At 32.0% G+C, this 15,702-nt stretch overlaps 4 protein-coding genes across 4 annotated transcripts; 3 read left to right on the top strand and 1 right to left on the bottom strand.

The window, feature by feature from the left end:
- The first annotated feature begins 876 nt into the window (after positions 1-876).
- On the top strand, positions 877-5,760 carry LOC125814395 (transmembrane 9 superfamily member 9-like). The gene is made up of 7 exons (XM_049493844.1): positions 877-1,046; positions 2,936-3,100; positions 3,185-3,294; positions 3,402-3,510; positions 3,622-3,734; positions 3,869-4,019; positions 4,439-5,760. The coding sequence occupies exons 1-7, from the start codon at positions 924-926 to the stop codon at positions 5,594-5,596; spliced, it is 1,929 nt and encodes a 642-aa protein (XP_049349801.1). The 5' UTR covers positions 877-923; the 3' UTR covers positions 5,597-5,760.
- Positions 5,761-7,280: 1,520 nt separating this feature from the next.
- On the top strand, positions 7,281-8,261 carry LOC125814371 (fasciclin-like arabinogalactan protein 14). Its single transcript, XM_049493828.1, has one exon. The coding sequence runs from the start codon at positions 7,281-7,283 to the stop codon at positions 8,259-8,261; it is 981 nt and encodes a 326-aa protein (XP_049349785.1).
- Positions 8,262-9,674: 1,413 nt separating this feature from the next.
- LOC125814441 (uncharacterized) lies at positions 9,675-10,961 on the bottom strand. Its single transcript, XM_049493884.1, has 2 exons — positions 10,847-10,961; positions 9,675-9,865 (listed from the first exon to the last, which is right to left on the bottom strand). The coding sequence occupies exons 1-2, from the start codon at positions 10,959-10,961 to the stop codon at positions 9,675-9,677; spliced, it is 306 nt and encodes a 101-aa protein (XP_049349841.1).
- A 4,045-nt stretch (positions 10,962-15,006) lies between these two features.
- Positions 15,007-15,688, top strand: LOC125814370 (early nodulin-like protein 3). The gene is made up of 2 exons (XM_049493827.1): positions 15,007-15,276; positions 15,495-15,688. The coding sequence occupies exons 1-2, from the start codon at positions 15,093-15,095 to the stop codon at positions 15,686-15,688; spliced, it is 378 nt and encodes a 125-aa protein (XP_049349784.1). The 5' UTR covers positions 15,007-15,092.
- The last annotated feature ends 14 nt before the right edge of the window (positions 15,689-15,702 follow it).

Here is a 15,702-nt window from a genome sequence, read left to right as displayed (position 1 = left end):
ACTTGATTTACGTGTCATAAATCATAATTACGTATTAGTAATTTTTATAAACAATTACCAAGGATAAAATGAAAAAAATAATTAATTTTGTCTAAACTTCTAAATTGACAGTATTTTGATATTATATTTTTGTCTTTTTATAACAATTTTTTACCTATAGGTATAACAATCGTCTATATAATAGTATGTTATTTATAAAATTACTCTTTTATAACAATTATCTTTTGATAAGAAATATAATCTCAAAAATTATTAATTATTGGTCAAGAGATTTTGATCAAATATTTTAGTACACCATATGTCAAAAGAAAAATATATTTTCATCATTAAACAATTTTCCTTTTCTATACAAAATATGATTAAGTTTAAGATGAGACTTAAAGTTCCTACCTATAATAACATCAAGAATGAAGACCTCGATTTATTTAGGAAAGATCTTGAAACCAATTAAATTAATACAAACAATATTTTTTTTTTTAAAATTATATGTATCTATTTTGCCTATAATAATTTATTTAAATAGCAAATATCGTTATGAATTGTATAACAATCAATCGCTATAATAATAAAAGAAATCTCAAACTAACGATATTATTATAAAGAATTTGAGTCGTTCGTCATTCGTCATTCGTCATTCGTCGCTCGTCACTACAAACAATCAAGAATCTCAAACTCAATAATGTTATTATAGAAAAGTTTGATTGCATAGTGTATACAGAATTATACTATACTATCTTTCACAGGTCAAATTTATCGCGATTCTAAACAAATACTTTATTAAATTAAAAAAATATATGAGTACTTTTTTTTCACCAAGTGGGACCCTGAAAAACGCATTTATATAGCAAAAAACGCTGGTCTCGGTGTATTTTTTTTGGATCTGAAGAAACTCCAATTCCCAAATCTAAACGCCATTTTTCACCATGGGAAGAGCTCGGCGATCTCTGCTAATTCCTTCATTGATTTGCGCTATTTCTCTTCTGCTTACATTCCACAATGCCTCCTCTTTCTACCTCCCCGGTGTTGCGCCTGAAGATTTCCAAAAGGTCAGCATTTTTTCTCGAAATTTCTTCATGTTTACGTATGTGTGTCATTGTTATTTTCGGATATCATGAGGCAATTTGGCTAAAGTTTGAATTTAGATCGGTTAGATTAATCACTCTTGTTGGAAAAATAAAAAAATGTAGATATTCCGAAGCTGTGTATAAATTACTATATACAATGTAATTCTTCTAATGTGTGTACACAAAATGGAGGTGCATTGTTATTTTGGGATTTCATGAGGAAAATTGGCTAATTTTTGAAGCTTGATCGGCTAGATTAATCACTCTTGTTGGAAAAATGGAAATGTAGATGTTTCGAAGCTGCGTATAAATTACTATATACAATGCAATTCTTATCGTATCAAAATGTTTACGTATGTGTGTGCACAAAATTGAGGTGCATTGTTGTTTTGGGATTTCATGAGGCAATTTGGCTAAATTTTGAAGCTAGATCAGTTAGATTAATCTCTGGTTGGAAAATAAAAAATGTAGATATTCCGAAGCTACGTATAAATTACTATATAAGATGCAATTCTTCTTGTACGAAGATGTTTCATGTATGTGTGTGCACAAAATGGAGGTGCATTGTTATTTTTGTTGATAGTTTCGGATTTCATGAGGCAATTTGGCTGAAGGTTGAAGCTAGATTGATTGGATTATCACTTTTTTTTTATAATCACAAATGTAGATAATAGGGGAGCCGTGGAGAAACGGTAAAGTTGCCTTCGTGTGACCTAGAAGTAGTCATTAATGCTTGCATTAGTGTTGATTGTCTACATCACACCCCTCGGGGCGGCAGCCTTCCGCAGACCCTGCTAACATGGGATGCTTTGTGCACGGGACTACGCGTTAATAAAAATGTAGATATTCCAAATCTGCGTATTAATTACTATATACAATGCAATTCTTCTCGTATCAAAGTGTTTATGCATGTGGGTGCACAAAATGCAGGAGCCTTTTTTGTTGTTATTTTCAGATATCAAGAGGTAACTTGACTTAGGTTTGAAGCTAGATCTGCTAGATTAATCACTTTTAAAAATATAAAAATGTGGATATTTCGAAGCAGCATATAAATTACCAAGTGATGAATTCTTCTAGCACCAAAGCGGTTGTCAAAGTGGTGAAAACTGCACATTTTAAATTGTTGATGGAACTTGAAAGTTTATTTTTGTTTGAATATCTGGAAGCAAAGTGTCAAACATTTTTATTTAAATTACTGTGTTTGAATATCCTGTCTAAGGGAGTGAGTGTGTGTGTATTAAATGCTTTGTTAGGTTATTTACTGTTTGATTTGTGTTAGGTTTACAGATCTCTGTTGGGGTCTAGGTATGGTTTTGTGTTAAATTTTGGTGCTTTGATTTGCATGTATGTGTGGCTACTGTAGTAGAATCTAATTGGGTTTGATGATTTATATTTACCTTGATTGGTGAGATGTTGAATTTAAAACCATCTGGATTCACCAATTGAATGAATAAGGAAAAACTATTGCAAGAAAGCTGAGAATGAATAGCCATGGCATTGAGGCATAGTTACACCAATTCTGCTTAATGAAGAGAGAGAATGAACACAATGATGCAGAAGAATTGTTTTTGATGAAGAATTCCCTCAGAAGAATTATAGTTGTGTATAAGCAGATTATATAGACTTGTTGGGTCACCTCACATATATCTAGGTCAGATTATGCCCGAAAAAATTAGGCACCTATTTGTTTCATTGGTGAGTAGTGCAAGCTGGATAAATTGTTTATAGATCTTGTTGTGTGAAAGTTCTTTTACATGTTCTTGGGCAGGGTGAGTTTATTTTTTAAAATCATTTGGGAGTTTATTCTTAACCCTAAAAGAAGGGAATGCATAGGCTTTTCTGACTCTGGAAGGTGACGATGTTTGTTGCAGGGAGATCTTCTGTCTGTGAAAGTGAACAAGCTGACCTCTACAAAGACTCAGCTTCCTTATTCGTTCTATTCTGTTCCTTTCTGTCGTCCAGAAAATATCATTGATAGCAGAGAAAATCTTGGAGAAGTGCTTCGTGGTGATCGAATTGAGAACTCCCCTTTTACGGTCAGCTTCATCTACTTCATCACTTGATTTATTGACTTAATCTTATGATAACTGACTTCTTTTAGATGTATGTTTATACTGCAGTTTAAAATGAGGGAGCCAGAGATGTGTCATGTTGTTTGTAGGCTTGTACTTGATGACAAGAAAGCTAAGGAATTTAAAGAAAAAATTGAAGACGAATATCGTGTGAACATGTAGGTCAATTATTCTCTTGAGGAAACAGTGTCATTTTCCGGCCTTTTACAAGGATCATATTCTTCTTAATTACTCTTCCTAACAATTTTCTGGATTCATGTGTCAGGATACTAGATAATCTGCCTTTAGTTGTTCCAGTTCGGAGGTTAGAGCAAGAAGCCCCTCCTGCCTATCAACAGGGAGTTTATATTGGTGTAAAAGGACAATATGCTGGAGTAAGGAATTTTATTTTACTTCCCATAACACGATGTAGAACTGATTTTTATATGTAGTAGAGCTAAATTTCATTATGGTCTACTGATTTGTCTCTGTGTGATTGCCTGCAGAGCAAGGACGAGAAGCATTTCATCCATAACCACTTGACATTTGCTGTTAAGTACCATAAAGATTTGCAGACAGACTCGGCCAGAATTGTGGGATTTGAGGTCATGCCATTTAGGTTTGTTTTTAAGGCTACTCATATTTCTGTCTGCACTTATAGGCTGAGGCATAATGTAATGTGTAAGATTTCACTTGCTCTTATTTTTTAATCTTTTGGTGCCAAAGAACTGATATGGCTGATAATATTTCCAGTGTTAAGCATGAATATGATGGCAAATGGGCTGACAATACTCGTTTAACAACATGTGATCCACATGCAAAACGGACGGTATCTAACTCAAATTCTCCTCAAGAGGTTGAGGCTAACCAAGAAATCATATTTACATATGATGTTGAATTCCAGGTAACTTATCGAATCTTGTTAGATATGGCCACTCAATGTGATACTCCCTCCATCCCAAACGAAGTGTCACCTTAGCAAAAATCGTGTTCATTAAGAAATCAATAAATACAATGTGTAGTTTACTAAACTACCCCTATTTAATGAATATCTCTTGAAAATTTAACACTGTTTAAAAGTTGGAGTATAAGGATATAGTTAGAAAAAATACTGCAGTAATTTTTTTCTTGAATTTCTAAGGTGACAAGTATTTTGGGACAATTTTTTTGCTAAGGTGACTTATTTTGGGATGGAGGGAGAGGTTACTAGTCTTTTTTGTAATTTTATATGTTATCATTTTTCAGTTTAACCTTTTGAGATTTATAGGGGATTTTGGTATTATATAAAACACATTTTGTATGATTCTCTGGTTTGTATTGCAGGAGAGTGATGTGAAGTGGGCCTCAAGATGGGATGCCTATCTATTGATGGCTGATGATCAGATACACTGGTTCTCGATAGTAAATTCTTTAATGATTGTGCTGTTCCTATCAGGCATGGTGGCGATGATAATGTTGAGAACACTTTATCGTGACATTTCCAAGTATAATGAACTGGAAACCCAGGAGGAGGCACAGGAAGAAACAGGATGGAAACTAGTCCATTCAGATGTTTTCAGGCCTCCAAGTAACTCGGATTTGCTTTGTGTCTATGTTGGAACTGGTGTACAGTTTTTCGGTATGATGCTTGTGACCATGATGTTTGCCGTCTTGGGGTTCCTCTCCCCTTCAAATCGGGGTGGGCTAATGACTGCAATGCTCTTGCTCTGGGTTTTCATGGGACTCTTTGCGGGCTACTCTGCTTCCCGTCTTTATAAGATGTTTAAAGGTACAGAATGGAAGAGAATCGCTCTGAGGACAGCATTTTTGTTCCCAGCTACTGTCTTTGTCATCTTCTTCGTGTTAAATGCACTCATCTGGGGTCAAAAATCATCTGGGGCTGTGCCATTTGGAACAATGTTTGCTTTGGTATTCTTATGGTTCGGAATATCAGTCCCTCTTGTGTTTGTTGGCAGTTACGTTGGTTTTAGAAAGCCAACCATTGAGGATCCAGTAAAGACGAATAAAATACCCAGGCAGATCCCAGAGCAGGCTTGGTACATGAACCCCATCTTCTCAGTTCTTATTGGAGGCATACTTCCATTTGGAGCCGTCTTCATTGAGCTCTTTTTCATTCTCACCTCGATCTGGCTGAACCAGTTTTACTACCTCTTCGGTTTCCTCTTCATCGTTTTTGTCATTCTGATAGTCACCTGTGCCGAGATAACCATCGTACTATGCTATTTCCAGTTATGCAGTGAGGACTACTTGTGGTGGTGGAGATCCTACTTGACATCAGGCTCGTCCGCACTTTACCTGTTCCTTTATGCTACCTTCTATTTCTTCACCAAGCTTGACATCACTAAGCCTGTTTCCGGGATCTTGTATTTCGGTTACATGTTGATTGCTTCATATGCATTTTTCGTCCTGACCGGTACCATCGGTTTCTACGCATGCTTCTGGTTCACAAGACTCATCTACTCGTCTGTGAAGATTGATTGATTGATTCTCCAGTTCACTGGTTTGTCTGTCAACAAGAATGCTGTAGAAGATTACAATTGAATATCCAAAGTTTTGAACATAAGATTATTACAATATTTTAGTAAAATTTTCCAGTATTTAGTTCAGAACAAAAGCTTTCTTTTTTTGTTCGATAGAGTTCAGATATCATGTAATTTCTTACAACTTATGAAATGTGTTCCTTTACCAGTTGGTGAAGTTGCAGTTTTAAATACTTTCTTCAATTTTCTTAGTCTTAAAGACAAAAGAAAAAAATAATGCAAGTATCTCTTCATTTCGCAAATCGAACAAATAAAAATGGACATCTATTTTTAATTTAATATAGGGGACGAGGAAGTATTAAATTTCTAAGATTGACAAGATTTGCTGTTTTAGTAATAAGTTGTACATTGGAATAGGGAAAAATCCATGATTTAATATATAATAATGATTGAGTATACAGTAAAATATTTATAGCTATTTAATAGATTTCTTTCGGTAAACTCATACATTATACACTAGATCCGATGATGAGAGTTCTTTTATGAATACTCTATGAATATATGTATGTTTTCTTTGTTGAAAAAAATGCTTTAAGAAACATCCCTTTACAAAGTTAAGTGATTTCCAAAAAAGACACTTATTTTAACTGAATAACTATTTTTATTCATACAATTTAAGTTATATATATCAACAATATAAAAACTTTTACTACAAAAAATTATATATAGTTTAACCTATTATTATATGTTAATTATCATTTTCATTAGGATAATTACCGACGATGAGAGTTCTTTTATGAATACTCTACATCTACATATGTGTCTTTTCTTTGTTGAAACAAATGCTTTATGAAACATCCCTTTACAAAGTTAAGTGATTTCCAAAAAAGACACTTATTTTAACTGAATAACTATTTTTACTCGTACAATTTAAGTTATATACATCGACAATATAAAAACTTTTAATACAAAAAGTATATGTAGTTTAACCTATTATTATATGTTAATTATCATTTTCATTAGGTTAATTATCGATGAATACTTACAAATTACAATAGATATTAACCTTTAACAAAGACACACTTGTTTCAACTGAATAACTACTTTTACTCCTACAATTTCAGTCATATATACCGACAATATAAAAAAATTTAATGCAAAAAAACATATGTAGTTTAACCTATTATTATATTCTAATTATTATTTTTCATTAGGTTAATTACCAATGAATACTTACAATAGATATTACTCTTTAATTAATTTATAAATAACCTAATTATCTAATTACTCTTTTTGCTCTTGCTGACAGTGTATAGAATTTAAAATTAATCGAAAAAAGAGACTTTTTCTTCTATATCAATGCAATTTTCCTAGGTATGGTCAAAAGTAAATTCACAATACGAGAAAATTATGCTTACAAGATCTTATGTAATTAGATTATTAAGACAAGATTAGTGTTGTGTAAGTATAACAACTGTCCCAAAAAGAATGATTATTCTCTTCCACCATATCCTCTTATCCACTAAACAAAATTAATCACCCCTAAAATAGGAGCAAATTATTTCTCCCCACACACACTAAGTCCTCATATCTCATTATAAATATTCACCTCTTCATTCTTTTCTTACCACCATCACATCATCAAAATCAAATCGAATCAAACAATATTTTAATATAATCCAAAAATGGTTAATTTCAACACTTCACTATTAACTTTTTTCTTCTTCCTCTTGTTATCCCAAGCTAAGTCTTTTAACATTACTTCTCTACTTAACCATTACTCATCTTTTAGCAATTTCAACAATTACCTAACTCAAACAGGAGTGGCTGCCGCGATTAATTCGCGGCAGACAATCACTGTCCTAGTTGTTGAAAACAACAACTTATCGCCCCTCAAGGGGATGTCGCAAGACGTGATAGCCAACATCATGCGTGTGCACGTCTTACTTGACTATTATGATGTTCCAAAGATGCAGATGTTGCCTAACAAGACCATGAAGACACCTACTCTGTTTCAAACGACAGGTTATGCAAATAACGATCAAGGGTTTTTTAACATGACTGATTTAGGTACTGGAAGTATTTCATTAGGCTCAGCTGCAAAAGGAGAAACACTCGGGTCAAAACTAGTTAAATCTATTGCATCGCAACCTTATAATATTTCGATATTGCAAATTAGCAATGTTATTATTCCATCGGGGATCGATTCATCAACACCAACATCTCCTCCACCGTCTTCGCCACCTGCCACTGCCCCAATTAGTAGTGCACCAACATACTCTCCAGCTTCTTCGCCCCATGGATCATCTGCAGCCCTTGCCCCTGGTGCATCTCCAGCTTCTTCGCCCCATGGATCATCTGCAGCCCCTGCACCTGGTGCATCATCTGCAGCCCTTGCCCCTGGTACTGACACAGGACCTGGTACTGACGCAGGGCCTGCACCAGAATCAGAGGCTGCAGAGACCCCTATAGAGGCTACCCCTGCACCGGCTCCACATCATTTACCACCCAAGTCCGATGCACCAACTGCAGATACTCCTGCGAGTACATCAGCTGATGCACCAGCACCAGCTCCAACAGGGGATCATGCTAGTCCTAGTTCTATTTTAGGTGTTAGCTTAGTTTTCGTTGCAATGACGAATTTCTTTCTCGTTTTAGTGATTTAGATAGCGGAGATTGATTTAGAAATCAATAACTTACTTGAGAAGCCTCGTTCAAGAGGGGTTGTATCGGAACCAATTTTTCTACTTTATGAGTTATTAATAAATCTTTTCCGATGCGAATCCTCATTTTTCTAATTTTCTTTGACAAAAAAAACTTCCACATGAAGGGTTAAATAGGAAACGAAACTTATGTTAGATTTCCTATTTGTTCAACAAAAATAACCCCAAAACATAGATAAAATCGTCATTTTTACAAGTTTAATTCATTATTAACTCGACATTAATGATTTAAGTTTGTAAAATTTAATACATTTCAAATTTTAGCATTCGAATATGTGTGAAATTGTTGAAATTCAAGAACAAATTTCTACGACTTGAAATCTAATTTAAATTTAATCGCATAAATCTAAAGTGATAAAATAAATTAGAGTCCGGAGCCTAAAGGGCAAAAAAATTTGTCAAAAATTCCAAAAGGGCACATCACTTTTTATTCTAGCCAAAAGGGCAAAATTGTTGTGTCAGCAGCGATTTTCCTCTGACAAAATGATGAAATAGCAGTGATTTCGTCTAAAAAAAATTTTTTATTTTTTTTAATTAAAAATCGCTGCCACAGCAGCGATTTTGTTAAATTTTGTTTTTATTATTATTATTAAAAATCGCTGCCATTGTAAAAAAAAAAATAAAAAATTGTTGTGGCAGCGATTTTAAGTCAGAATTTTTTTTTTGCTTACACATCGCTACAGGGGGCAGCGTTTTTCATGCCGAGTGCTATTATTTTCATGCCTATTATTACTTATTAATAATATAAAAAGGATAAACAAGACGACAGTATACTCAATAAAATTGTTGAAGCATGAGGAAAATTGAATTATAAATCATAAATAATAATAAAAGAATATTAAATTTTTAAAAAAACTTTTTTTTTAAATTCTTAACCAAATTCGCTGCTATAGCAGCGATTTTGAAGAAAAAAAGTTTTTTTTTTTTTTGAGAAAATATGCAGCGATTTTTATTTTTGCTTTGTCAGAAGCCCTTTTGGTTAATTTTTTTTTTGATGTGCCGTTTTAGTTTTTTTAAAGAAAAAGCAGCGATCTTTAATTAAAAAAAATTACAAAATGCGATTTTTAATTAAAAAAATAAAATAAAATTTAGACGAAATCACTGCTATTTCGTCATTTTGTCAGAGGAAAATCGCTGCTGATGCAGCGATTTTGCCCTTTTGGCTAGAATAAAAAGTGATGTGCCCTTTTGAAATTTTTGACAATTTTTTTTGCCCTTTAGGCTCCGGACTCAAATAAATTAGACGTATCCAAACATAGAATTATAGTAAAATTCGAAACAAACGTTTAAAAAGGGTTATAAGTTGAGAAAATTAAGCAAATAATGCTACTATAGTAAATTTTTTTCTTTTATGAGTCACTTGCGAGGATGAGTATCTTTAGGGCCACCAACTCCGGTGGCTACCTTGGCAACGTCGACGGCGGAAGCTTCGGGTTTCTTCATCGCGTACATAGTACCGTACCAAACCGCACCGGTGATAGCTAAACCGGCGATAGTCATTGTAGTAATGCTATAAGGCAAACACCCTCTTTGATGTAGTACAGTACCTGTATAGAGATAAATTCAAGATTTAAATTTAACGAATTAAAAAAAAAATGTTTGCTCTATTACCTAATCTTCTGATATACGACAAAAGTCTCCTCTTTTAAATATCATGTCACTAGTGACAAGATTAATCTTTAGCAATAATTAATTAACGATAATAACTTAACTTCTACTAAATTTACCTTTTACGTTTTGAAACTGTTTTGTAAATACCGCTAGAACCTAATGCAACATTAAATAACACTAGATTTAATATTTAATTAGAATTAAATAATATCGATAAGACTTTAGCACTTGTGCATATTTACTATGGAAAATTAATACTCCCTCTATTCCATAGTAATTGAATTTTTGAATTGAATTTTTGAGGGTTTTCTAATTGTTCAAATTTTGAAAGGAATGTCCCAATTTTCTTTTTTCATATTTACCCTTTTATTTATTAAAATTTTATATTTTATAAGAGATAAAATAGACCACTTACAAAGTTATATTTCTCAGTGAGGACAATAGTGAAAATTGTGATTGTTTATTTATTAAAATTTTATATTTTATAAGAGATAAATTATACTACTTATAAAGTTATCAATGGTGAAAATTGTGACTTAAATTATGTTCTTCAATATTTTTCCACAAATTTAGTTAATATGAAATAAAATGAGTTTAACTAATTAATACCAATTTTAGTAACTTTTTAATTGCTCTGCATAAAATTCAATACAACATTTAATTATCATTTTGCAATCTCACATAAATAAATCAAATATAAGTTACAAGTTAATTTTTGTATTATTTATACAAAGTAAAAAATAAATGAAATTACTTAATCTTGTCCAAGTAATTTTATCATAACTAAATTAAAATTCTTATATTTTTAATACGAGTATAACTCTAATCAACAACCAAGTCACTTCTAAAAAACAATTTAAAACTCGTATAGTTCTAACGAGCAACCAAACGATCGATAAATCGTCGTTTTAGAGTACCTGGATTATGGCCTGGTGGTCTCCTTGAGGACTCAACTCCAGCTTTTTTCACTTCCTCTGGACTCATTTTGTGTGTATCTGCCATTTTTCTCCATTCTTCATTATTTCCTGCCATTATTAAATTTTTTATTGTTTTTGCTTTGTTTTGGGGAGTGGAATATTAGAAATTAAAGTGAAAAAGAAAATTAGGGTTTTTCATTTTGCATGATTTTATTAGGAAGTAGAGGACGTGAAAAAACGACACGTACACATTACATGTGCCTCTTTTTATAGTGTTCGGTTGATGATGACTCATAGTTACTTTGTGCTGCATATTTCTTATTATTTTCAAGGTTTAAATTTGAGATCTTTAATCATAAAAAATAATAATAATTAAGAATTGAATCTGCAAAATTTTAATTAACAAAGAAACAATCTTATCTATAGCAAAACATTGATTCCTTTTTTTTATTGTTGTGTGGCATATTTTTTTAATTACTCATCCTATGTTTAGTAATGGTATTTAATAATTTGATTATTTTGAATTTATACAGTGTAAATTTTATTTGGAGAAAAATGTTTTATTATTAAAAATATTTATTAACTTTCAGAGCTCGAATTTGAGATCTTTGTTGAGTGAAAGCATCTATATCTGTGTTCGAGTCACACTAAATACACAAGTTTATGGATTGGATTTTGTCAGCTTCACAATATAGTCAAAGTAAAGCTTTGATTACCGGCAAACACTTCTCCAAAAAAGACCTTCACACTGGATATACACTATATTGTATAATATAGTATCCAAATATATGTGAATCACACCATATACATGTATCTAATGCAATTGACATATATTTAAAGTATATGATACATAAGTGAGACATGAAAATGACAAATGAGATAGGAGGAAAGTAAAGGAGACGACTGAAATTATTCATATATCTTAAATAGATATGAACCTACTTGAATATAATGTCGAATCAATACCACCGTATGAGAGCAATACTCTAAAATGTTCTAGTAATTAACTTCTAAATTAGTTAGTGTATATCTGAACACCTAATTAGTAATTAACTTCTAAATTAAGTGAAATTTTATGACGTTAAAATGTTCTGATACTTTCTTATAATAAGTTAAGCTATGATTGTACAACAGTTCAATTTTTATTTTATTTTATTTTTTGATAGTTTTGAAAATTATGGTGTTGCATTTACTAAAATTGTAACAAGTATTGTGTAACGCAGCAACCCTCCTAGTGTTGCCACAAGGTAATGCATATTAAGCTATTAACATATTACTCCCTTCGAAAAAAATAACATGGAATTTAAAAATGAAAAAAAATCAATCTTGTTATCCTAAATTAAAATTATATCAAATATCAAAATATCATTTAATCTTCACAATTATATTATTAAAAAAAAGGGCATCGTTCTATTTTTTTTAAAGAGAGGGAGTAACAATCTTTTAGTACCAAAAATAAAATAAAATAGAAATATTCAAACAAATTTTGACTTCAACCACTACATCAAAATTTTAATCTAATTAATAATAAGACAATTAGCAGATCTCTTTATATATGTCCTGAGTAGAGCCGTTAATATGGGCTAGGCCTGTTGGGCCAGCCTGGCTTAACCCGGGATTTAATAGAGCTGGGCTAAGATTTTTGGAGCCCATTTAAGAAAAGAGCTTTTTAGCCCGACCTGAATAAGTCTGCTAATTTGTGGGGCTTGAATAAATATAGGTAGGGCCGGCCTATGGACCAAATAAAAATAATTAAAAAAATATAACATAATATTAAAATTAAAAATTAAAAAGAATCCAAACTCAAAATCTATTTAATATTTAACTAATTGAAACCGCATATAAATTGCAGATGAAAATGAAGATGTTAAGACAACCTTGCCACAAGCTGATTCAGATATACTTGATGAAGATGATCATGAAGTGTTGAATACGCCATAGATTTCATGATGTGTTAGATACGCCATAAATTTCATGATTTTTTTTAAGGAGTTTATTTTTAACTTTTTTATGGTTGGAATATTGTCACATTTTTTGTGTTTTAATGTGACAAAACAATTAGGTTAATATTTCTATTTATATATTTATACTTTATTTGAAAAAACCCTAATATATATTATAAAGATAATTTTATTTGTGGATTTGATTAACAAATAGTAACATTAACATGATGTAATATTATTTTGTCGATATTTATGATAATATTTTAAATTATAATTTATAATTTATTTTAATAATTATAAAAAAATATAATTTTAAAAAAAGTGGACTGGCCCGACAAGCCTGTAGCACGTACTTGTGGGTTGGGCCGATCATTTTCTGGCCCACACCAAAAATGAGCTAGCCCGGCCTGACCTGTAAAATGTCAAAGCCTATATGGGTTAGCCCGGATGGGGTGGGCTAGCCCATATTGACAACTCTAGTCCTGAGAAGCCTTGAGCGACATTAATTTAGCACTTTACTAAGTTGATAAACATTAATACTCCATGAAGCCTGATTTCAAAAAGGTCCTAAAAACCAATTGTACAAAAGAGTTCAAAAATAAATTAAAAAAATACAAGAGCTCAAGGCATATGTAGCCTACGGATAAATATTTTTAACTATTATAACCTTAATTAATTAAAAAAGGTAGAACTTAAAATTCGAAGCTTTTAATTCATCCACTAATACAAATACAGGTAAAATGATAAACTCACTATGTCAATAATTGCATTTTTAATAGGTGTGTCAATTCAAAAGTGGACAAATAATTAAGGACAGAGGGAGTAATAAGTTGAAGTGGAACTCAACATATTTCCAACACAAATATACATAGGTAAAAACTAAAACTCGCTAAATATTCATTAAAAAAAAATTAAAATTCTGAATTCGCCTCTAACTACGCGTAAGGTAGATGTAGCTTATAATCATTAAGTTAAGAATAGAACTCAATATTTCCAACACAAATATACATATGTAAAAACTTCACCAAATATTATATTTGCAAGGAGTATCCTCAAAAAGTACAAGTACATTATTTAAAATTCTGAATCCGTCTTTGATTACATCTACTTGCGAGGTGTATCATCGGGACGAACAGTACCCGAGGGTACCCTCGCAAGAGGTGGTTGCGATTTCTTGTTGATGTAAGTCATGTAGTACCAAATACCACCAACAACAGCAGCAGCGCCTAGCGCCATAGTGCCCGGACTATACGGTAAATTTCTCCATGGCTTATTCACATCACCACTAGCCATTTCTTCTTCTATTATTGAGAAATAAAAGTATCTTTTAATTTTATCTCTTTTTGTTTTGAGATAAACTTTATAGTTTTTTTTTTTTGTGAGACTTTGTTACTTTTTTTTTTCTTCATATATTATATATATATATATATATATGTAGAAGTTTGTGTAGGTATGAGGAGATGAGTAGACACGTTACTCTTTTGTGTCATGTTATGAGAAGTTTGCTTTTGCATGTACTTTACCATGTGGCATTTTTTTAAATTTTGTTTGGTTTTGTTACTACTTGAGTTTTAGAGGATAAATGGTGACGTATGTATAATATATAATAATTTAAACAGAATTTAGAGGCGTATCATAATATTCATTAAACATTTTAGTCTCAATTGTACAAGTCTGTGTCTCTGTGCAAAATAAATGTTAGCTTATTCACTTCAAGCATGTCACCTTAGTTTTTTACTTAATATTAGCCCTAAAATTTAGGTGTATTCCAATTGAAATTGACATATATAATTAAGTTTTGGTGAAATATTTTCTATAATTAACTAATTTAAATAATAGTCGTTTGCGAACACATGTAAAAGATTTGCTTTTATGCTACAAAACCTCAAAAAGTCTTTTTTTTTCTAAACTTTATGTTTAATCAATCGTGTCACATGAATTAAAACATTGAATATTTTTTTTTATTCCTTTTTTCTCATTCGACCTCTTTTACTGCACTTTGGGCTTTCATCTAAAGTTGGGCTAGAGACCCTCTAAGCCCAAGTAAAAATATAAAAAGCCCAACAAAAATTTGACCGTTAGTATCCTTCAGCCCTATTATTTTAACGGCTATTTTTCTTGCTCCTCGTTAGCTGCAATTTAACTCTTAACGGCTAGTTTTCTCTCTACTATATATATTACAATAAATCTATAGACTTTTGTAAAATCATCAAACAAATTATTCATCGGCCCTCAATTTTCCTTTTCGAAAGCTACATAATACGTCGAAAAAAGCTGTTTTTGAGCTAATTGCTTCATACTCAATGGCCGGTTTTTCAAGAAATGTGTTTGTAATGGCAATTCTGTTTTCCAGTCTATTGAGCTTCACAGAAGCCAGAGACCATTTGGTTGGTGGAAAAACTGATTCTTGGAAAATCCCAACCTCCGAATCGGATTCCCTCAATCGTTGGGCTGAAAAATCGCGATTCCTAGTTGGAGATTCTCTTGGTAAGTTAAAAAAATCTCAACTCTAAAATTTGCATCTTCATTTTTTCAACTCAGAGACATACTTTTAATCGTTTTTATGGCACATAAATTGAAACAGAGGGATACTACTAGTGCAACCATAAAATGATAAAGGGACAATTCAGGAGACCCCTGAACCCCTTTTTCATATTTTGAACCTCTGAGTGAAAATTTTAACTCGATTTTCTTTTTGTTGTCAGTGTGGAAGTATGATGGGGCAAAAGATTCAGTTTTGGAAGTGAGCAAGAGGGATTATGTGACATGTAACACATCAAGTCCAATTGCAATGCATAATGATGGGAACACAAAGATAGTGTTGGAACATTCAGGGGCATATTATTTTATTAGTGGTGTGAAGGGGAATTGTGAGCAAGGACAAAATTGGTTGTGGTGACATTGTCTAAGAGG

The sequence above is a fragment of the Solanum verrucosum genome, unplaced genomic scaffold, assembly GCF_900185275.1.
Source record: "Solanum verrucosum unplaced genomic scaffold, falcon-dt-bn FXZP01000268.1, whole genome shotgun sequence".
Taxonomy (NCBI): Eukaryota; Viridiplantae; Streptophyta; class Magnoliopsida; order Solanales; family Solanaceae; genus Solanum; species Solanum verrucosum.
This window is presented reverse-complemented; position numbering and strand designations above follow the sequence as displayed.

Excerpts from the sequence above, each read along its gene's own strand:
- LOC125814395 (XM_049493844.1), top strand. The coding sequence starts at position 924 with ATGGGAAGAGCTCGGCGATCTCTGCTAATTCCTTCATTGATTTGCGCT. Across the intron at positions 3,295-3,401 it reads GACGAATATCGTGTGAACAT|GATACTAGATAATCTGCCTT; the intron begins GTAGGTCAATTA and ends TTCATGTGTCAG. Across the intron at positions 3,511-3,621 it reads TAAAAGGACAATATGCTGGA|AGCAAGGACGAGAAGCATTT; the intron begins GTAAGGAATTTT and ends GATTGCCTGCAG.
- LOC125814371 (XM_049493828.1), top strand. The coding sequence starts at position 7,281 with ATGGTTAATTTCAACACTTCACTATTAACTTTTTTCTTCTTCCTCTTG.
- LOC125814370 (XM_049493827.1), top strand. The coding sequence starts at position 15,093 with ATGGCCGGTTTTTCAAGAAATGTGTTTGTAATGGCAATTCTGTTTTCC. Across the intron at positions 15,277-15,494 it reads CCTAGTTGGAGATTCTCTTG|TGTGGAAGTATGATGGGGCA; the intron begins GTAAGTTAAAAA and ends TTTTGTTGTCAG.
- LOC125814441 (XM_049493884.1), bottom strand. The coding sequence starts at position 10,961 with ATGGCAGGAAATAATGAAGAATGGAGAAAAATGGCAGATACACACAAA. Across the intron at positions 9,866-10,846 it reads ACCACCAGGCCATAATCCAG|GTACTGTACTACATCAAAGA; the intron begins GTACTCTAAAAC and ends ATCTCTATACAG.